The sequence below is a fragment of the Paralichthys olivaceus genome, chromosome 13, assembly GCF_024713975.1.
Source record: "Paralichthys olivaceus isolate ysfri-2021 chromosome 13, ASM2471397v2, whole genome shotgun sequence".
Taxonomy (NCBI): domain Eukaryota; kingdom Metazoa; phylum Chordata; class Actinopteri; order Pleuronectiformes; family Paralichthyidae; genus Paralichthys; species Paralichthys olivaceus.
In genome coordinates this window covers 3,217,488-3,240,792 of record NC_091105.1, presented here as the reverse complement: position 1 = coordinate 3,240,792, position 23,305 = coordinate 3,217,488, and the positions used below count along the sequence as shown (strand labels likewise).

The 23,305-nt window shown below is 41.5% G+C and overlaps 1 protein-coding gene across 1 annotated transcript in view; it reads left to right on the top strand.

Moving 5' to 3' along the window:
- thsd7ab (thrombospondin, type I, domain containing 7Ab) overlaps positions 1–23,305 on the top strand; it is a 115,355-nt gene that overhangs the window by 20,961 nt on the left and 71,089 nt on the right. The window contains exon 2 of the mRNA XM_069537986.1: positions 20,673–21,507. Coding sequence (XP_069394087.1) covers positions 20,673–21,507 — 835 coding nt within the window. The remainder of the gene's footprint in view (positions 1–20,672; positions 21,508–23,305) is intronic.

The window sequence follows — 23,305 nt, the reverse complement described above, 5'->3', positions numbered from 1 at the left end:
GCGTTTAAGATGACGGGCCAGGGCAGCTATTGAGTTGCTTTGATCCTCCAACCACTGGGGCGGCTTTGAAAGTGAGTCTTTCGAGTCAAGGGTCTCATCTGCAAAATACAACTCTGCTGAGGACTGTGCTCGAGGCAAAATATGCCAGTGGCCAAACCAGAACACTTGTTGCCAGATCCAACAGGAACTCTCTTTTATGTTGAATTATTTTTTTTTGCTTCTAGAGGATTTAATTCAAGTTGGGCAAAATTCAAAAGAAATTAGCTTCTTGATTCCACCATCTGTGATTTAAGTCTCTGTCTTTATTAGATTTATAGATTTGAAGGATGATTAATGTCTGAGGTTGTATTTTGAGTTAGCCTCCTTGGATTCTGCACAATAAGAAGTTGTTTGACCTGGTGGGTAATTTTGTAAAAGGCACAATATCATTCTTCTCTGAATATAGCAGTTGTTGTGATAGAGGATAAAACCATGCTGGTGTAATAGTTTTCCACATTTGTCTTTGTCAGCTTTATAGATGTATCATTCAAAGTAGGGCTGGAACATACATAAATCTGCTGAGTATATATGGGAACAGTTCTGGTTATTGTCAGTCCCTGTCAATAAAAATGTAAATGCACAGTATTTACATGTGCTTTTCCAGTCTTATCAACTGCTCCAAGTGATTTACAGTACAAGTTGCATTTACCCACCCACGCACACATTCATACGGTGCTTCTGTACATACCCCCATCAGGGGCAATTTGATGCAGATTGGAGGCTTTGCCACAATTTCAACTTGTTGTGAAGATTCTCTGGAACCTTACTACGGTCTGGTAATGCACAAGTGTGTTTCGAGGTTTTCATCTTTTCTGTTGACTGACACGCAAACTGCAAATCAGTAGGAATCTCATTTCAATCTGCATCAAAGACTCCCATCGCGCTGCTGTGTTAATGCACCATTTGTTTCACTTAAAACAAACATTTGATGCACAATTTTCTTGTCAGCAACACCGGCCTGATCTGTAATCACTGAGCCACTTACTCTCCATTAATACCGCATTGATCAGTCAGTGTGAAAATATGTGGTGGTGGTGCAGCCATTCGCCTTTCAGAAGCATCTGCAGAGCGTCCAACATGTAAGCGAGACACATCTGGTTTGCAGCATCATTAACCCACATTTATTCCCAGATTGCACGGTGTTGTCACAGCGAATGCCCTCCGTGGCAACATGTACACAAACAAACAAATCCCAAACACCCACTCCATCCTGCTGCTATCAGAGCTCAGATGCTGCACTCGTTCACATGAGCCCGCTCCTTTGCGCCCTTGTTTGCTCTTGAACAGATGGAGCCACGAGTTAACATGCAGCCCTCTCCTGCCAACACGAAGTCTGCATGTTTAGGGTGCTGCTGCCACACCCATGCCGACTTAGTCTCTTTTACCCCCCGTTGTGGTTCATGTCATAGTGGCTTTCCTACCTGACTGCACTCCTACACTCCTCTGCCCTCCTGTCCCACTCTCTGGCGATTACCTCTCTAATCCATGTTTAATGGATTCAGCTCTCTCTCTCTCTCCTCCACTCCCGATGGCTGCCCCTGATTAAACTTCCACTGTGTTATAATCCTGATGTTAGGACTGGATTGAGGAAGAGGCAAAGGTGTTCACGTTAGATGAGTCGAAGCACTGACTTTTCCGGTTCGGGTTGAGAGAATCGATTGGCTCCCAGGGCGGCTTGTTCAATCACAGTTACAGAGGAAGCTATTATCTGGCATGTGTTTAATCCGATTGTGTTGTCTCCGCTTACACGGACTCTGAAGAAAACTGTTTGATCTCTCTGCTGTCGCCAACTGAGAATTGACAACAAAGAGGAAGGAGGAAGCGAGATTCATGTTTTTATTGTTGATGATGGTGTGTCAAGCTGAAAATAAAGAACAGGTTCAAGTGTTCTCCATGACTGTGTTCTCCAGATTTGGATCCATGTGAGGAAACAGAATATGAGAGGCCCACAAATTAACTGGCCTTTGAGGACATGTTGGAGAAGTGTCTGCGTGCATGTGTACATTGCATGTGAAGGTGCATATGCTCAAAGCTCCCATCTACTTTCTGTCTTTGTCTGTTGTCACACACACATGCTTACCTGCAGTGGCACAGCAGTAAAATCAAAGGGCAGAAAGACAGAGTTGTGTGCTCATTTATGAGGGTGAGAGCTGTAAAAACGGCCACCCTTTAGACGGAGGGTGGCCGTTTTTACAGCTCTCACCCCCTGGTGCGATCATAGCACTGAGCATGTGTGTGCATGTGATGTGTGTACCTGTCTTTCTGTGGCTGTGAGGACAATATTTAGTTTCAAAACATAGACTCTATACAATGCCTCTCCACATGCTCCCATTGTGCAAAAAGCTAAAATATCCTGGATATGGGTGCGGCCATGTTGCCTTTTTGCAATTTTGTAATTTGGAGTCCGAGACTGAGCAGTAGTGGCAGTGGGTGGAGCCATGGTAACCAGCGTTTCAGTTGTCAATCAGGATGTTTCACATTTTTCTAGCATCAAATATTGAATTAAAACCAAATTTAAACATACGTCAATGTGACAAATACGTTTATTTGACATGTACTTGATTTTTGGATTGAGGAGACAGAGTTCATGACTGATGCAGTAGCTAGTCACCAGGGAGCGATCAAGATGCTTTTGCTTCACATTTGACTTTTTGATCAAAACAAGGACATTTTGTCCGGTTCTCACAAGGGCTTGCTAGGTAACGCATTATGTCCTCATAACTTGAGTGAGTGTGTGTGTTCTCCCGTACCTTGGACCTCCTGCTTCACCTAATCTTTCCGACAGTGACATTCCTCAGGCAGCTCACCATGAAGCGTCCATTAGCCCCTCTCACACTGCAGCGAGCAGGAAGGATTTAAATATCATGTTGCTGTTCCTTGAAAGCTTTGTTCTTTTCTCACCTGATAATTTATGGAGGAAACTGAGGCAGTGGGTGGCTCATTTATACATAATGATATTCCTTGTGATGTCACTTCTTGTTATCTCGCTGACTGAGAAGACGTAGTACGGAAGATCAGATGCGTGTTACATGATGAAATGCATGTACTGTACAGGTGCAGAAATTCCCAGAGCAAGCCTGTAAACTTTACAGTAGATAGTAGTTTCTATGATCCTGCTGAACTGAAACGATCCGTCCAGTTCATCTGCTTTTTTGGATTTTTTTCCATGTTTATCTTTAGTGGCCAGACAGAAAGTCTCAGTCCAGCCAAGTCTGCTGTTATCATTTGTATTGGATTTTTAGACATATGCTCCTTTTTGTCGGTGATTTAAACAGCCTCAGTTTCCAAATGCATCATCTTCTGAACCGCCATCATTTACTTTTACCTTCTTTTCAGATTTGTTTCCTTTCCCCCCATTTGTTCACGTCTCTGTGATATTTATGTATTTTTCAAGCCGGTATCCCAAGGAATTACATCTGTAATAGAAGATTTCACACCTCAAGATTTGCATCCAACTCCAGCATTCAGTGCCAAGACAGGAAGCAGTGCTCCCTTTAGAACAGAATAGGATGGGATAGAATTCTTTTTGTCCACCAGAGTGAAAAATTGAGAACATGAAAACACACACAACTGAAATATACAGACAAACCTGACAACAGGATACAAATTGGACACAGTAGAATAAACAATACAGATAAATCTGTCGGGATACTTCAGGCTGTGTCTCTGATCTGATGACGCACCAAACCACAAAGTCAAGTGGAAACCATGGTTATGCAAACAATTTCTATAGAAACACGTGAAAACTTGCATTTCTTGGATGTAAAGTTATCTGTCAGAATATTGGCATGAAGGATTGGCATGTCCACTTGGCAGGTTTAGGACTTGTCCCTGACTTACATTTGACTTTTTATTGACCTTGATTGTTTTTGGATGCTTGATTAATGCAAGATTACAGTTTATTTGTAACAACCCCAGTCTTTCCCTAATCTCACCCAGACCATTCACAGATATTGTAGAAAATGTTAAAGTGCTAATTTGCTCAAATTAAACATAATACAAGATGATTGGGTTGGTAATGTTTTACTTTATTACCTCACAGATGCAAAAGTTCAATATACTTTACAGAATATTCAGTGTTTTTGGAACACATTTAATCATTGCCTACATAAACCATGTTAGCTTGTACTTAACTAGTCAGGCTTCAGCTGCATCATAAGTAAAATAATACATTTTCTTGTATAGTTTGTGTGATTCAACGTTACCCGATACATTTGCCAATTTCTTTTCAGGACATTGTTCTTTTTTTGTCATGATGAAGGTCAAATTTTGAAGGGAGCAGATAGCATTATCGAGAAATCACAGTTTTTGGATTGTATCTACACACATACAAAACTTATCTGCCTCCCTGTGAGGTCACATTCTTTTTCAAACCTTTACCTTTCAGTGGTCTCAAACAGAAACTGACTCTTGATAATAAACCTAAATTCTTTTAGTAGTGAGGAGAAACAGAAAAATCCTAGAAAATGTTACCAGGCAAAAGTCAGGAACAAAAATAGTCTTCCTCTGTCTGCCTGAGAATGAAATGTATTGTAATGCCAGAAGCCTGTTCATGACACTGTCCTCCAGCACCAAACTGTCGACAGCATGAGCTGGAAAAAGGTTTAAATGTGGCTTGAAACCAGTTTTTATGAAAAGTTCTTGCAGAGTGAAGTCAGGGAAGTGATTTTTTAAAAGACTTAAATCTGATGAAGTAGATGTCATGCAGAAGTTTTAACATACAGTATATTACAGTTTGCAAGTTTATGAGACCGTAAAATCATAATTATAACACCTGTAAAACCGTGTCAGGGAGATTATTGAAAACAGTAAGAGGGTTGAAGTTGCTTAAATACTCATAAATTCACAACTGCACAATTCAAACACATAGATTACAGAATAATGCAGGACAAGCTTTATAAACCTATGGCCTTTATTGTTACAGTAAACATTTTACAGCCTTATTCACAGCCGCACCGTTGTGCCATGGCGTACAGTAAGCATATGTGTACAAGCACATGGCTGGAGCTGCCATATGGAAATTATGGCAGCTCCCCCACCACTAATGCAGTTGAGTAGCTCTGAAGGCACACTAAACCTGCCGCTGTGTGACTGTGCGTTGGCACTTCATGTGGTTGGACAGAGATGTATGTTTCTGCTGAAGTGTACAAATACTCGCTTGCTCTTATTGATTTGCCCTCTGGTCAATCCTTTACCAAGAGTAAATTATGTCTTCCAGGAGCTTTTTAGAGGAGATCTCCTCTTAAAGGAAAATGATAATTCACCATGCACTTTAGGTTTCCGCTTGATTTCTTCTTTCTTGTTAAGGTTGGATTCACTTTATTATTAGTTATTTATCAGATGAACTGATATTTGTGATATGTGTAATTACTCAGTTGAAACTATTGTTCTTTGACATAAACATGATATTTAATAATCTGCTGACAATTAGGTCAAAGCTCCTAGAAAATGAAAAGAAAAAAAAAAATCGGTGTCCTTTGGAAAATCCAATGGGGAGACCTTTACACCAAAGAGAGACAACAAATGTCCAGCTCCGTGTCTGTCCTTTGGCCATCAATATCCTAGCAACCATCTCCCAGGGGCTCTATAATCTCCCCATCTAGCCAATTAACAAGTGGGGAGGATGGGAGAGGGAATCAGAGAAGTAGAGATGAGGATCTGGGCTTCAGACTCCGGATGGAAAGGCTTGAGACTGAGATCACAGCTTCATCACTTCCACTCTACACCCCAGCTATTTCTGCAGTGCCCAGGTGGCAGCCTTCTCTCCGTGTTCATTTCTGCATCTTGATTTGATTAGGTGCAACGACGCTTGTCTGTCCGGTGTCGCGTGGAGCAGACATTGAGCTCTGGCCACCTGCCAGCAGAAGCTGTTTCAGTCTTAACGGCTGAACATCATCACAAAAACAGAAATAGCCTCACTTGCAAGGTTAACCACTGCATGCACCTGCAATGCACCGAGCAAGGGCACAGCTCCCGGTCCCCTTAAATGAACTAAATGTGAATTGAATGTGGATCCTCCTGCTAAACGCTTATGTTCACAGTAGGATTGTTGCATCGTCTGGCATCTGGTACACACTGGATCAAATTCACTCCATCTCGGAGAAGGCCTTCATCTGCCTCCACCGTTTGACAGATATCCACCACTTCTGTGAAAGGCTGACAACAACATCAGAGCTCTATACCCAGCGCTTCTTTAATCTCGCAGCGATGCCATGGCGGAGCTATCGCCACTCTTCCTTTGCACATAGGATGAATGCAGCAGCACAAATGAATTATTCAAACATTTGTTCCTATAGTTGCAGAGTTGAAATCGAAGATAGTTGTGCGTCGCTTCTTTAAATATGGGATCCCCCATGGTGAATGCACTGCTGGAGTCTGTAAGATAAAAGTACAGAGGCTTCTATACTGTATGCTAGATTAAACATGGTTTACATGCACACGTGCTGCATAGTAAACATGAAACTGTATATAAAATATCAGCTGCACCAGAAACCTACACTCAATCAAGGCAGACTGACTGATTCTGACGAGTATGCCCAAACCTCTCTGGTGTTATATGCTCACACCTCCTCATGCGTAGGCATTGGCACAAATTAGCACAAGCAAGAGGCCTTTGTCCTGTGGGAGAGGCAGCTGTCAGTCTTTAGATCTATTCCTGGCTGTGGGATTCTTCACAACTGAGAGAGTGAGGGAACCTGACAGGTTTTATAGTAATCAATCATTTGTCCCACGGCTGTTTCAGAATCTGATATGAGCGACGACAAAGAGCAATAACAGCAGCCTATTATTCGAAGGTATCAAAGGAGAGAGTTTGTTTTGCTTCTTCAAAGTATTGAAAGAAATCTCTCTCTCAAATGTGACAAAATATAAATAGTCACATGTTTAACCACTCACAGCAGATCCCAGAGATATTGGTAACCACAAGATGCTAAGATGCATCCTCTCTGCCCTCTCTCTTTATGTGCCCCCTGCCAACATATCGCACAATTATAGCTCAACATCCTAACAAGACCTCCCCGTGGACTAGCAGTCAGGGACGCTGTCAGTTTGGTCGCCACGATGGCTGGAAAAGTCTCATTACTCTACTGAGCACCAGCAGCAGCAACACCTCCCAGCAACGCTCAGTTAACTCTGTGTGAACCACTCTGCCCCAAAAAAGTCATTAGAAAGGAGTAACCCAAGGGATCAGCAGCTACCTCTACCTAACCTTAATCTCAAGAATGAATAAATTACACTGTGTATTTTGGCAGAAAGAACAGATGAGGAGGGTTAGGGAAGGTTCACTCCTTTCCCTGCACATGCTTCCTGCTTGCAAAGGCATCTGTCCTCTGGTTTTTACATGTTTTATAACATGTACAGGTGTTTATTGTCTGTCAGATTACAGAGCCGTCTTTTAAACATTTTGTAATGCAGCAGTTTAGATGCAGCATCTACATGTGACCCACTTTACTCATGAGGAACTCAAGCCAAGTGCAATAAAATGTGTTCCTGTTTTTTTCCCCTTTTTTTCCAGAGTAAATGGAAAACAAAGTCAATCAAATGCAACACAGAGGAAACAAAGCAATGTTTCTGATTGCAATTTGGAGCCTAATTATGAAATCCGAAGGTTTCGTTCTGATTTCACCTCCTTCTTCTCTGTTTTCATCATACACTTGAGTGTGACATGAAATGAAGGCAAGCATGAAAAGAAGTAACAGAAGGCAGTGGGTCGATGTGGTGATACGATCACAGTCTGTCTACTTTGGCCTGCTGTGTGCATGTGTATGTGCGCGTGCGTGCATATATGTGTGTTTGAATGTTTCAGGATGTGAATGTGTGCATATGTGTGCACGCTGCAAGTCAGGCTTGGCTCTGAAATCCACGTCCGCTGTCCAATAACTCCCACTTCCATATTGCTGCAGAATCAGAATCCAAGAACGAGTCCCCCATAGGCCCTAAGGTGGGCCTGCACCTCAGTGAGTTGACGGCAACTGGCCTAGAAGTGTTACCTCCTTAAATCCAGTTTGTTTAGCCCATTGGTAAAACAAGACCCCCTGCTGTTACTTGAATTAATTACCTGACGGGGTAATTCACCGTTGATGTTGCATCACCACTTCTGTAATTCGCTGAATCGGACGAATTTAGCAAACTTTATTTCATAAAACTAAGAATACACAAATAAACTTTTTGGGGATATTCACAAGATAGCAATCACATTTACCTCTGTGGCCAGAAAATGATGCTTTAGAAAACAGAATAGAAAATGGAAAACAAGTATGCCATACCACATTCAATTTCCCTATTGTTCCTTTAAAAGTGAAGCTCATATGTTCAATCTGAAGAAAAAACCGATGTTTGCTGCTGTTAATGAAAAACTTTCTGTCTTCCTGTGTCCACAAAAAACAACTTCTTTTTTTCTATGCACTTTATTCAAAAACCTTAAGTTTTCCCTGAAATCCCTAAACGTTAATGCGAAACCCAAATTAACCAGATCAAAGGTATAGGAACAAAGATTAACATGTAACATTAGCATGTTAGCATCGTCACTGTACGCATGCATGCTGTCATTAGCATTTAGATGAAAGCACTCAGTACATTTAGTCTCACAGATCTATGCATCCTGGCTGTAGACTGTGGTGGATTTATACGTCTGCTGTCGGTGTCAGCATCATATGTTCTGCTATGGAAGAAATGGTCGGGCTTGTTTGGTTTTGGTTTTGATCGGCTATTTGCACATGGGTAGACCAACACCAGCAAATACCAACAAAAATAATCTGTAGAGCTTTTCAGCTTGAAGTGACATTAACATAGATTAGTGGGGTTTTACTTTTTCAAATCACAAAATCTTTGCTACTCCATTCCAAGGACATTCAGCTCCCAAGAAAATGAACATGAGACACTGTTGAAAACACAGCGCAGGATGCTCAGCTGTCTTTGATGGAGTGCAAACACTTACTCACCAGCAGCATGTTCAAGATGGTGGTTTTCAGCTCCAGCTTGGCTAAACAAGACAGATTTTATTCTCTGATCCAGGTCTTGTGTTAAAACAATTTATTTTGGGCTCTGTTTTATCCTCCATTTTTTAAATTTAAGTGTCAATTTGTGAATTTGGCGAATGCTTCTTTAGAATCTCTCCCATTTACTCAAGCTGTCTTCTGGGGTAATTGTTACAGGATTATGAGATGATTGTAATTGCATTGTTGTCTAATTCCAAGCTTTGCTGAAGCAGAAAAATGAAAATGTTCCAGTCCTAACACTTGGCTTGATATGAAGTGCCTGTTTGGGAATACTTGAATCTCCCCGTAGCTGAGCGTGACACTGAAATAATGAAATTGACTTTTTTTAAAAGCAGCTTGTGTAAGCTTTTCTCTAACAATATCAGTCTTGAGTGAGCAGTAATAATTACCATCGGTGTCATGTTCCGCTGCATATCCCATGTGAGCTTATTGTTATTGCCATATTTCATTATTTTCTAACCTCGGTTTTTTATGTGATCCTTCCCGTCTGCCAAAATGAGCCAAAATCAAAGCATGATGCATATAACAATCATTGGTAATGCTTTCATTTCCACTGATGCATTCAAGTTAACGAACACCAATCATTTCACTGCAAAATACTCCGACATTCAGTGTTTTTAAATTCCTAAAAGAATCATGTTAATTCTTATTGTTTCTGCGATTTACTGCATTTACCTGCAGCTAATTTTAAACCTCTCACTCTGGGAGAGGCAGGCTGCACAGTATCCCCACTCCGGCACTGCTTGCCTATTGGATTGTGATGTAAAGCGTGATGCATTGTGGGAGGTGATAATCTAATCCCCGATGCTGGCGCTCCTGAGGGTGGGAGATCTCACCATGTGATTGGAAAATTTATCTTAATAAAGTGACAGCTACATCATCAAGCCAACCCCAACCCCTAGAGCAACAGTGGCACAGAACAACACATGCAGATACACTCAGGCTCATGTGCACAGATACACACACACACAGGACAAAACACACATCTCACCTGTTACCTGTGATTTGTGTGCATCTCACATTGGTAATGTAAAAGCCCACAGACACGTTTCATGCTGCTTGCACTTTCCTCTCGTGTAAATTCATTCTCAGTTTGTCACTTCCTTTGCATCCCCCCATCAAGAAAATCCACACAGTGTGAGCTTAATCCACAAAATACAAAAGATTATCATGCACATGGCTGGATATTACTGTCAAAAGGGGATTTGGAACAGCAGATGAGATAATGTATTAGATACACATTGTAGGGAGCCGGATTCACTCTATATTAAATTCATATTAAATATTTTGTATTGTAGTGGTTTTCTCACCTCTAGTGGAATCTATTGTAGATCTGTAACCTATATAACCGGAGTATTCCACACGTGTCTCTGATATTTCTGCCTTTACTCCAATGAATTGGAGGAACATGGAATCAATGAGCATTGGTCACAGCAATCGATCGTTTTATTTCATGTAGTGCGTCAAAATAGACCAGAAATTCTAGGGGCTACTCTGAAAGTAGGCCAAATGAAATGAGTTGATGACTGGAAAGACAGTTTTTCAAGGCTTTAAGAAAGTGCCTGCACCTTCGTTGGATTGTAGTGAAAGTAGAAATCACAGAGACGGATGAAGTTAAACAAAAGGTTTACAAAAGTTAGCGTGACTAAAGAGAGAAATGGTTTATTTAGTTGAATATAGTCAGTAGTTTTCCACGGTGAGATAAAAGGTGTTACCTTGATGAAAGAAAGGTAAAAGCAAAGTATCCTCTGCTGCTCATTTAATTATACTGCAGCTGTTTTGTCTCTGTACAATACTTATCTGTGAAGGTGATAATGAATGCTTCCATATCCTGTTTAGATCGGTTTTCATTTAACCATAACGCTGTGAACAACGTTTCCTGTAGCTGCTCCACATTAAAAGCCTCCCACTGGCTTGCCTGTGGAAGAATTGTAATTTAAAGCTGCAGGAAATCTTTGTTTTGCATCAGGAGTAACGTAAAGCTACTCATATACGACCCATGTCTCCTAGAAAGTATGCTTCTAAATTGGTTTCTCAGTAATATTGTGGTAGCTTATGTATTCACTGCCTGAAATATGCTGAGAGAAGTGTTTTTTAAATGAACAGAACACTACATAACTGGAGTCATGGGAGGGGGTCAGGGCGGATGCAGGTCTTTCACAGTGAAGTACTTTTAACCACACTACTTCATTTGCATATATATCAGTATCATTTGTCGTTTCAGGCAATAAAAGCATTTAGGTCAAGGCTAGTAAAGATTGTGGCTTGTGGCAGATTGTGACTGTTGAAGGTGCGTCGCCCACATAGGCATATTCAGAGTCTTCTATTTGTTACAATAAGTTTTCCGTGCCATTGCGTCATTGTATATCCGTCTCTCTCTTTCTCCCTTAATCTCACCCTCTCTGTCTCAAGAGTACATCAACCAATTTGTCATTTTCAGTGGCACGGTGGACCGTCAAAATATCCATTTCCATACTCGGCAGGGAAGCAGAACCTAAGACATAACACAGCGGGGGAACACTCAGATGGTTCTGATGTCCCAAGTGGCTGGACTCAAGAATTGCATGCAGCTGCACTCGAGTAAAGAAATTGAGTTTTTGTTTGTGGGAGGAGAATGTCAAATATCACGACGCAATGTCTTCCATCAGCCTCAAGCCACCTGATTCCATTTCTAGGGATATATTTTGGATTCTTGATATTGTTGTATAGCTCATGATATTGTGTCCACGTGCTTAACATCAGAGGTGGACAAGACATCACACACACTGCTTAAAAATGGATGTGAGAGTGGTCTGGCTTGGGGAGGCTGTCTGTCTGACACCTAGTTTGAGCTCAGTACTGCAACATGTCATCATGCCTTTGTTGTTGCATCTGTCTTGGAATGGCTGCAACCAGATGCATACATATTGTATGTTTGTGGGCTGAGCTGGAGATGAAACACCACACCCTGACGAGCAGAACACCATCCACTGGGAGAACAAGTATCCCTGCTGTGTGTACAGCTCATTCTTTCTTTAGTTTTCTTGCTCGCAGTAAAATGCCTTGAACAGTCTGTGTCACTGCTGTGCTTGTGAAACCTGCCAGTGCAGCGTCTCACAGACCAGAGGCTTTCATCCACAGGGCAGAATCACTGAGCCTCGGAAAACTCTGTGTGTGGCACCGCAACTTCCCTCACCACCATCCACCCTCACCCCCACACCCTTTGCCAAGCTATCACACCCCTTTAGGGAAGACATCCACGGCCCTGTCAGCTCACATTATAGTCAGGCGGTCACCAAAACCAAACGTGAAACCTCTCTGTAACCAGCAGTGGAGGATTCAGGTCGGACCGGACAGCTTGTGTGTTTTTACATGTTTGCATCACTTCACTGCAGAATAAGAGCTTCCATTCTTTGTAAATAAAGATAAAACCAGAGCACACTTGTATTTATTTGTACCTTGACAGTGATCTGTGAGGTCTGTTATTTATTGTGTTTGTCCTCAGTGTCTCTACTTAGAATTCTGAGGGTACTTCTCCCTGCCACAGCCTTAAAGACTGTTCTGGGGACTTTATTACCCGTGTGTCTTGCTCTTTCTTTTTTCCCCACATTGACGTTTAGCCTCTGTTTTAATCGAATTAAGAAAATATAAATAAAAACATCGTCCCTTATGTTTGTAAAGAAGAATCTCTGAATTTCAGATCATTTCATTTGCCCATTCAAGCATCACATTAATTTATTGTGATGGCAGAATTGTTTTTTTTATCCACTCCATAGACATCGTTTCCAAAAAGAACAAGAAAATACCTGCCAGTCATCCCCACTGTCGAAATATCATCAATAATTACTTTTGTCCTACCAGGAGAAAAACACTGTACACTGTGATCTTCATCTTCATCGTTGCTCTTGTAGGCGGTGAAGACGATGAGTACAATTACACAGCATGAGAAACTCCCCTGCTTTTACTGGAGACCCAGTGTTCAGTTTATTTGCATCCACATTAGCGGTCGCTAAGCTCCCTGTGGTTCACACAGTCAGTCGTTTCTTTTCATTATCAGCTCATAAGGCAGTTGTGTAACATAAAGAGAAAAATCCATACCAACAAATTGAAAGATTTAACATTTAAATGACTATGATGATGACTAATGATCGTTTATAGCAGGACCATCAACAAATGTGAACTAAATAGGAACAAACTGCAAGAGCATCAGAAGTTTCAAGACTTCAATGCTACTAACCACACTGAAGATGCCATATATAAAACACGTGATTTCAATATTCATGATTAAATGTTCCCAAATTACTGCTATCCAAATAACCAATAATTATTTTCTTCTGATGTTCCATTTTTACACAGTGAAGGCCAAAGCAGGTTTATAACACTGTCAAAACAACAGAAAGACAAGATCCCTCATGATATGAAATGCTATTAAGTGATTTATTAATTGTATGAGCCAGTACTTTGTAAATTTATTTCACAGTAATAGACAGTTTGAGTTTGCAGGTGAAAACCACATTACAGTCTTGATGATCCATCTCCTGCATTGAGATATATCCAGATACCTTTTTTTATATTCGGAGCAGAGCTGGTTCACTGTCTGCTTCACATTCACTTCACAGTGAAGTAACTTCTCCAAACTTTCCTGGAGTGTAGTGCTAGAGCATTTGTTATTCAACCTGCACTGCAGCAGCTTGGGAGCCACTGATGTACAGGATGTGTTTGAACTGTGTACATCAGCAAAGTGGTGTGAAGGTTAAACTGACTGGACGCCAGGACAATCTGTTACTCATATTAATAATACCAATAAATTGTGAATGGTCTGTATTCATGCAGCGCTTTTCCAGATTCTAGTTTCACTTTGTCGTGCATAATGAGGAAGACTGGGTTCGAACCACCGACCTTCTGGTTAGACGACAGTTGCTTTACCACCTCAGCCTCTGCTGCCAACAACACTGTGCACCACAGTGTATGTGTGGCTGTGGTCTCTGTGAGGTAGAGGACTCAGCCATGTGGTAGAAGACTGATGTTTTCAAGATAATTATGTTTGTTCTCATAAATGTCAAGGTTACCTGCTTTGTTTGTTTTGGAAGGAAACCGGCTTATCACTTAGAGCACGGATGAGCAGTGACGTGTTGTTTTGTTAAACTTTAGCTTCCATGGTTTGTTTGCTTGTAGATTTCATTGTCATGTGAGTAATTTAGTAGTTTCTAAATGGAAAATTACAGAGTGGATTGAGTTGCTTCTTAATTTGTAGCATTTGCCATTTTTTTCTGACAGACATTTGCACAAACTGTTTCCCTGGAGGTTGGGATATGTGGTCGCTGATAGTTAGGATTTTGAAGCAAGAAAGGATAGTTTGAAGTCTTAGACACTTTCTTGTTGCTGTTACTGTGGTGACAAATGGAGAAGCAGTGTAACAAGCTGCATGTGTTAAAAATGTTCTGGATGCCTGGTCCTGACCCTTTGGTAAATTTCTCCTCTGCTGCCAACTGCTATAATGTCAGTACTGACCATGTGGATTTTGCTTGTAGAATGTTGACTGTAATTTATCTCGTTACTCCTCCAACATCTGGTAGATCTACATCAACCTTGTAGAGGCATTTTTTTCAAAGAGACGTTGCACTATTATTGTGAAGATATCTTTTCAGAGTGAGGGTCAACAGAGCCTGCAGCACAAAACAAATCAAGTAGTCTAGCCCATTTAATGTGGCCAAACTCTATCAGTGTTTTAAATGTAAACCTGAACTTCAAAGCTGAAAGATGAGCAAATTCTATTCAAAAGATTCATGTGATTCAGCAAAGACTATTACTCTGTGACCGTGGCAAACAGTTGCTATTATGAAGTGGTGATACGGAATACTGTATGCAGGGAGGAGTAGAAAATAAAAAATGGAGAAGACTGTTTAACATTGTGTGCCTCTGTGAAATGCCTGCCTCGCAGTTTGGTTCTGGACGTGATGAGTAAAGGGTGATCAAAGAAACTCCTCCGAGCCATGCGAGCACAATCGTGGTATTACAGCTAATGAAATTTAGATCAAGTGAGAGTGGAGAGCCTCAGTCAATGTGGCTTAGTGCCGCTCAGCCCATGGCACCGATCACACTGAATGCAGGCCAGGGTTCACAATCATCCATGAATGCTAAGCTGCTCAAAGTATTGCTTCAGATGCTAAGTATTGGCCTCTGGTCCTTTTCCTTTCTCCTTTAAAATTTGCTTTTTACTACGCTAACCTCTGATGCACACTATTGCCCATTAAATCCAAAAGGCTGATGTCCAGTCTGTGCTAACATTTTTTTTTTTGCTCCATTAGGAATATGATGTTGTGAATGGCAGCATTATCTGTCTGGGAACAGTAGTTATGGCAGGCTGTCTTCTATAAACACAATAACAATGCACAGTTGGTCGCAGCCTCACGCAAAGCAGATTTGTGTTGTAGCTCTTGGCCAACAAATGCTCTGCTGAGTTTAATGTGAGTCAACATGGCAAGTTCAATGTGGTAATACTAACTCCTCCGAAAGGGGATGAAAACACTCAATTATCACATTGTAGTTCAGATGGTTAATTCTGTCTAAACAGTGACGTTACTGTACACAGAGAGCTTAACATTCAGGAACTCAGTTTGTTTCCGGACAGCACGAACACAGACGTTTGAAACACTGTGGACTGGTTTCGAAACCATCCCTTCATCTATTATCTGCTTATCTTGATTTAAGGGTTGATGGAGCCAGTGGTTGCCAGTTTATCCGCCAGTGTAAATGGAGACAAACAACTATTCACACCTATTGTCAATTAAGAGTCTCCAATCAACCTAAACCCAATAAGCATGTGACCCTGGCTGAACCAGGAGTTGAACCAAGAGCCTTCTGTGCTCTCCCCCCCACTGTGAAACCAAGAAAAGGTTGTGTAATCAAACCGGACATCTTGCAGTTTAACTGTGAAACTGATGGATCAATTTCCAGGCGTGTTTGCTTGACATTTAAGACACAATTCTCATTCTCTTTCTCATTAAACAAGCTTCACTAGAGCGCTCTGTGTGATTTGCTCAGGCTTTTACGAACCTTTAAAATACAATAAAATCACTTAAATGAGGTTTGTCTGTAAGCAGCCGTATCCATAAAATGAATATAGTCAAGCATAAAATCAGACCTCGGTAAAATCATCTTTCTAAGCTGGGATTTAATCTGACAAGTTGACTGAACTCATTCTCATTTGCTGGAACTGTGTGGGAGAGCCAATCCTCGGAGACTGCAGGCTTACACAATTTATACATTAACTCAAACCCGTCAGACTGCTCCTTCCTATTACTGTACAGCATGGAGATATACACTGACAATATACCATGGGAGGGTTGACAGTGTTCTGCTGCAGCCAAGTTTCCAATAAAGCTGGTAGGATATATACACTTTACTTACCGTGGCCATCTGTGCACTGCTTTAGGAAAACTTCATTTTGACTGACTGATTTGAAGTCAACACACGTCAACCGGCTGCAGGATCGCAGCGAAGTGCCATACCGACAGCGGAGACGAACCCTGACCTGTGGAGAGAGAGAGAGAGAGAGGTCCTGTTTCTGCGTGCTAGATGCTGCAGATTAGAGAAATGACAAACAAGCACAAGCAGAAGGAGAGAGAGGGTGAGGGGGAGCTACACTGTGACCCATTCATTAGTGAAGCTGACCCTTCAGGGACAACGAAGCTGTTCATTAAAAAGACACTCAAGGCCCAGTCAGAGATCAGACTCTCACCCCAACAGTGAGGATATTACACTCCACATATATTGTTCAAAGCAGAGGTCCTCAGTATGGGGCCAGGGGAATACCAGGGGGCCTGTTGAGGGCTCCATGGGGCCCAGAGTAAAACAAAGGATAGTTTTATTGTGATTGAAGTTACGTTAGCTGGAAGTGGCTGCAGACGTTTTCCCTTTTTTTCTAAGGACCTTAAGGTGCGAAAGTGACGGAGCACTTGAATTCTGCACTAGCTTGAAAAGAAATAATTTTTTCCATCACAGCAGCACGACGAGCCCTACTCCTTTTGAAGGCTCCTTCAAATGCGTCCTTTCAGTAATGAGCAACTAAGGATCCAATGGCTGGATCCGTCCTGGGCCAACCCCTCAAAGGAATCATGGCGAGCCAGTGACAAAGCTAAAAAAAAAAGTAGCTACGCGAGTGAATGAGCAGTGAAGTGCAGCTGCTCAAAGTAGCTTAAGATGAAGAGCGGTGACACTAATAGGAAACATTCTGTAGACTTTATCATTTCATTTTGACTCAACCATCGCAGACTACTTGGTAAATGTCGATCAAGTCCTCTGAAGGATGTGGCTGCTGAATCAGAGGACACAGCTTTCATGTCAAGAAAGAGGAAAGTCTGGGTGAAAATATAATGCCAGTATGATCCACTGTGGTTTGACAGTTGGGTTTTAAGATTTCATACCTTTGCCATCAGAACAGCCGTCTGACTAACTCCTTTATCTCCTTTACACTGACCAAAATCCTGTATTTCCAGGAAATACAACACAAACACGTTGACAGAGGTCACTGCCCTAGACATGCACGGATTTTTGATTTCTCTCCTGAGCGTAACATTATAAGAACCAGTTGAGCAGACACTGGAGGAAATGCCAAACTCAGTGCTGCAAAACGTCGCTTCACAAACCAGGAGGTGGCGTCACAGTGGGTTGCCACACGGTAGGAAGTCAGAAGTAAGTTTATCAGATAGCTCGAAAGTCTGAATAAGGTTCTTTTGTTTCCCAAAGCCAACCAACAATCTATAGTCCGCTTTCAAAGCTCAACTATGATAAAGGACCTCAAACATTAACAAAGACGTGATTTTAATGAGAGTACTTTCATCAGCCATAAACGAGTTGTTGTCTGTGCTTAAACTTAACTGAACCTCAGCATTGTAAAAACATAAAACCGTTTTTTTTTTTTTTTTTTTAACATTTATTTCTAATGGTTTTCGAAGGCGTTTAATCAGGAGAGAAGTTGCAATCAATTAATTTGCAGGCTGTACTGCATTTTCAATAATCACAAATTCCGTGATTATCCAGGATTGCATTGTTTGTCTACACACCACAGTTTTTTTACTCTCTCTCTCTCTCTCTCTCTCTCTCTCTCTCTCTCTCTCTCTCTCTCTCTCTCTCTCTCTCTCTCTCTCTCTCTCTCTCTCTCTCAGTAGTTCTATGGCAAAGTGATGCTTGCTCACCCCACCAACTTTTGATTGAGTGACACGCAGCACTGTTTCCCGTTTAACATGAAATCTCACAAGAAAGCAAAGTCTTCAGAAGTTATCAGTAAATTCATCAGCTATAATAATGAACACACAGATAAAAGGTATTGTTGTTGCTGAATGATAAAACTGAATTTACATTTAGATTGCACAGGTCTGAGCTCTGTACATTCAATCCTCAACTTGCTCCTGCAGGAACATGCACATGCTTGAAATGAGTTTTACCAAGGTGGCATGTTTGTGGATTTGTTTGTTAATTTCTTTCAGGGTCTCATTCTGATTTGAACTTGGATAAAAAAGTATAAATATTTTGTGTAAAGAACGGAAGGACATCCTGGAGGTAATGTTCTCGTCTGCGTTTTATCAAGCGGTTGTCTGTTAGTTAGCAGGATTTCGCAAAAACTACTCACAGGTTTACAACAAAATTTGGTGGAATGATAGTTTAGGATAGTTAGAGGACTAGAGGTGTGTTGAATGAACTTCTTGGATGAGATTTCGGAGGGTTTATTTTGGTGCCATAAAATTGTCTGATTCCTCAGCATCCTATGTCTTCTTGAGTTTTTATTTTGAAGGCAAAACTTCCAGGATGTTTTTTTTCCATTATTGGATAAAAAATAAACAGAGTCTCAGGTAAACAACTGAGCTATTTGTCAGGGGAATGCTGAATTTGTTTTGCCCTCTGAATCTTGTTTGTGAAAACAGCAGTAAGCATATATAGCAGCGCGATGTGATCTGGAGCTATTGATGCACAGAAAACCGGTTGATGATTGGACATTGATCCGGTGGATTGATAATTGAGAAGGTTGACTGCCCATAGATCCTGTCAGCACTATCGCCAGCTGAGATCAGCAACAGGGTTACAAGCATTCCTCATGAGAGGCAGTCGTAGCCAGAAGTGTGCCTCTAATTGTTTACCTGTGTGGTTTTAACTGAACGTGGGTCAACATGAGGCACCATCGTCCTCACTGTCCACTCCTTGTTAAAGTTCCAGTCAGCCCCAGGCCACATCCTATAATCAATCAAGAGGTTAATGGGAGGTGAAATGTGAAGCAGCCCAATTAGTTGGATTTCTATTCTGCTGTAGCATCAATAGCCTTTGGATAACACAGTGTGAGAGCAGCCACCCTCCCTTAATTAGTGTTTTTCAACCTATTGACTGTGTTGAGACAGTTTTCCTGGTGCCAGCTAAGTATCATTTGTGGAAAAACACAAAACTGAGCCTTCTTTTCTTTATTCAGTACAGGCTGTGCAACGCGACTGCTGTACTTGCTCACCTGGTGTCGGTCTAACGCAAATCAATGAAAATTCATTTGAAGAACTGAGAGGGTGTGTAAATATTTGCAGTGTTACACAAGAGTTAATTGTTGGAGACTCTGCAGTGACAGATTAAAACAGGTGTGGTGCACACATGACTTTTTAACAGTGTTGTATGTGGGATTGATCTAAAATGAACAAGTGTCCATGTTCAATCAAAGTGAAGGAACACTTCATTGTTTTGGTCATTTCATGGGATTTGCTGACATTAAAAAGAAATAATGAATAATGACGGACCCTTTAAAAAGTTTCATTCTAACCTTAAACAAATAAACTGAATAAATGTGGTTATTAATGATTTAAAACACACTTATCATCCTTGTTTCATTTATGTTTTACGTCTAATTAGGTTTAATGTTTTTTTTATATGTTGTATAAAAAAAGAGGACACGCCGTCTTACAGACGAATACGTTTCATTGATAATTCCTATTGTTGCCAATAAAGTTTGGTAAATGCCGCAGATTGCTCATTGCCTCTTTAAATCGGCTTCCAGACAATTTTCTCTGCTCATCCACTGCTGCAAGTTGCATTTGCAATTTCCTTATCATCCCTCCCCACCCCACGCACACTGTAGCAGTCAGGCAGTTTTCACCGTGCACTCGGAATTGTGGAGTCTGACCCGAGTGTAGCGCAAAGCAAGGTGACGGGTTATTTTTATTGGCTGTGTCACATTCTCTGCACTTCCTGCCAACAGCTTTTCAAGGACCACATTAGAAGAGTCTGTGAATTGATTGTGTCCTCCTTGAAAAAGCATTTTGTGCTTTTTCTCAGTTAACAAAAAGCTGAACTGTCTCTGTTTTTCTTCAGTATCAGACATTTGAAGTGTGGGACTAATATGCTTGTATATTATTGACTTTTGTTTAAAGGCAAAATAATTCTTTTAAATTCCGTCATTGATCTTCAGTGATATAATAATTACTCTAACTACAGGATAATTGTTAATTATACACTTCCAGTCAATTCACAATTATATCTTGTTTAGTTTTGAAATGATCGACAACTAACCAACATGTCTTGATGTCTCTTTATGGAGAGGGACGTTGTCTCTCTTGGAATTTGATCTGAAACCAAAAGGTTTCATGTTTTCATATGTTACCTTCTACCTTTTCATGTGTTACTCAGGTCCATGGGGAAGGTGCATGGGCAGTGACTGTGGCCCTGGTGGCAGCCAAAGCCGGGCAGTCTGGTGTGCCCATGTGGATGGCTGGACGACGCTTCACACCAACTGTGACCAGGGCGAGCGTCCCTCCAACCAGAGGAACTGTTTCCGTGTGTGCGACTGGCACAAGGACCTTTATGACTGGAAACTAGGTGCCTGGAATGAGTGTGCGCCAGTGTCGGCAAGGACCTTTGGGGCCGCTCGGCCGTTCATGTGCAGTGGGGGTGAAGAGGGCATTCAGACACGGGAGGTGAACTGTTTACTCAAATCAGACAGCACTCCAGCTGAGGATTCCATCTGTGAGTACTTTGAGCCCATGCCTCGCCTGGAGCAGGCGTGTTTGATCCCTTGTCCCCAGGATTGTGTGGTTTCTGAGTATTCACCATGGACGTCTTGCTCCAAAACGTGTGGAACAGGCCTCAGAAACAGGGTCCGCAGCGTCCTGGTCCCTCCAGTTTTTGGAGGCACCGTCTGCCCGAACCTAACTGAGTTCCAGTCCTGTAAACCGGGGCCTTGCACGGGTCCAGAGGGCATGTACAGCCTAAGGATCGGAGCGTGGAGCCCTTGTTCCCTCCCTCAGACTCGGACAGCACGACAAGCCAAGCGCAGGAAAGGTAAAGGCCAGGGGCTCAGGGACCGACCGGGAGTCAAAGATCCAGAGACCAGGGAGCTTATCCAGAAGAAACGGACCAGGAACCGACTGAACCGCCAAGAGAGTCCATTCTGGGACATCCAGGTGGGCTACCAGACACGGGACGTGATCTGCATACATAGGAACGGGAGTGCTGTGGGACGCAAGTGAGTGGCAACATTTTTATGTTAATGTGACATTAAAGTTAATATCTTTTGGCTTTTTTTTTTCTACAGCACTATTTTACTGTGTATTTAATTATCTGACAAGGACATGAATGGACGAGAGATCCATTTAAATATCTTAAAAACTGTTTCATTTGTAGACAATCACCTTCTGCCGTACAGGCCTTAAACAGAGGCCATGTATTCATACAGTGTATTCTTTTAATTTAAGTATTTACTCACTACTACCTGTTGCTCATCTGTATTCCTGTCCATTTATATATTTTCAGTGTCATGTTTCTGTGTAGCTGTGATGTTGAGGTGTAGAGTACTTACCTCACTGGGTTTCTAACAGCTAAACAAGATGCCAAATTTGTCCTCTTCAAAGTTTTTCTTCCCCCTGTCAGGAGGTGACATGTAGGGAAGGATGTTTATCTGCTGCGTCTTTGTCACTGCCATGCTGTCAGAGCAATGAAGCACGAACTATGACGATGAGAACTTCCGAGGAAGGAAGTGGCAAAGAAACTCTTTTTTTATGATGTTATCAATCTTAACCACGGCCCTTAACTTTATTTGACAATATTCTGGGTTTTGTCCTCTGGTTTTATATGAATAAGGGAACAAATCAAGTGTCGCTCAATAGGCCATCAAACTGAAATGTAAAAGTTAAAACTGCTGGGACATTAAAAACTTCACCCTCATATCGAATCACATATTGTCTCTCGTGAGGCGTCTTCTAAGCTGCCAACAATTTAAAATAGAAGTGATGGATATTTCTGAACTAAAACTATACAAATATTTTCATGTTTGTTTCTCAGAGCTTGTAAGAGCCATCGTTTGACATTGAGGTATAAAACAAGTCAGCAGCTTTGAGCAGTATCATGAAAAACGAAGTTCGAACTCCATCACACAAATAATCTCTTGAATAGGTCAGTGAACAAGTGAGCATCACTATCCAGAATACAAGCTCTAACTGTAGAAGTGCTTCTGTATAGAGCTGGTAAACCAAAGAGGGATCTAACTTCTCACCCTGACATTATTACTGCTGTGAGCTACGCAGTCAGTCTGATAATGAGTGGGATCAAATGCCTCTAAATTCCCACTTATCTCACAGCAAAAAAAATGCACATCAAACATTTACTCCCAAGAAATGAGTGTGCCATCAGCCTGCAGAGAGGAAAGCACCATTAAGAGTCTTACAGTACACGTTTAAATGAGTTTGAGTTGAGCTGAATATATTCTGCCCTGAACTTTTTATGAGGTGCATACACAGCAGTCTAATTGTTCCACTGCAAGTGTCAGGCCCAACTGATTTTCTGCATTTATTATACTTAATAACCGCATTTACATTGTGACTTGTGGCATGAGATAATTACCCAACGTCAGAGAGCCAAGTGTGGGTTCAGCCAAGAAGTGGTAGAGAAATCCAGAACTGAAAATGTTGAAAATGTTCCTGCTCATCTCATGTCAAGACCAAATGTTTTTGTCCAACACATTTAATGATGCAGTCATTCTTTTGTGCTCCACGTGATGATTGCAGCTGAAGTGATGTGAAGAAGACGTCAACATTAGCAGGTTTCCTCAACTGGAAAGAAACCAGCTCCCTTTTAAAGTTATATTGACTTTAGTGTGATAGTGGAAGAATTTGCAATTGCGAACATTTACTGGCAATTAGAACATTTCTAACCGATTGTCAAACAATTTCATCTTTAACCCACTTACAGTCAGCAACACTCTCATCATAACAAAATACAGTCAAGCCCGATGGTGATGCCTCCCTGGATTAGCCGAGCAGCCTGCC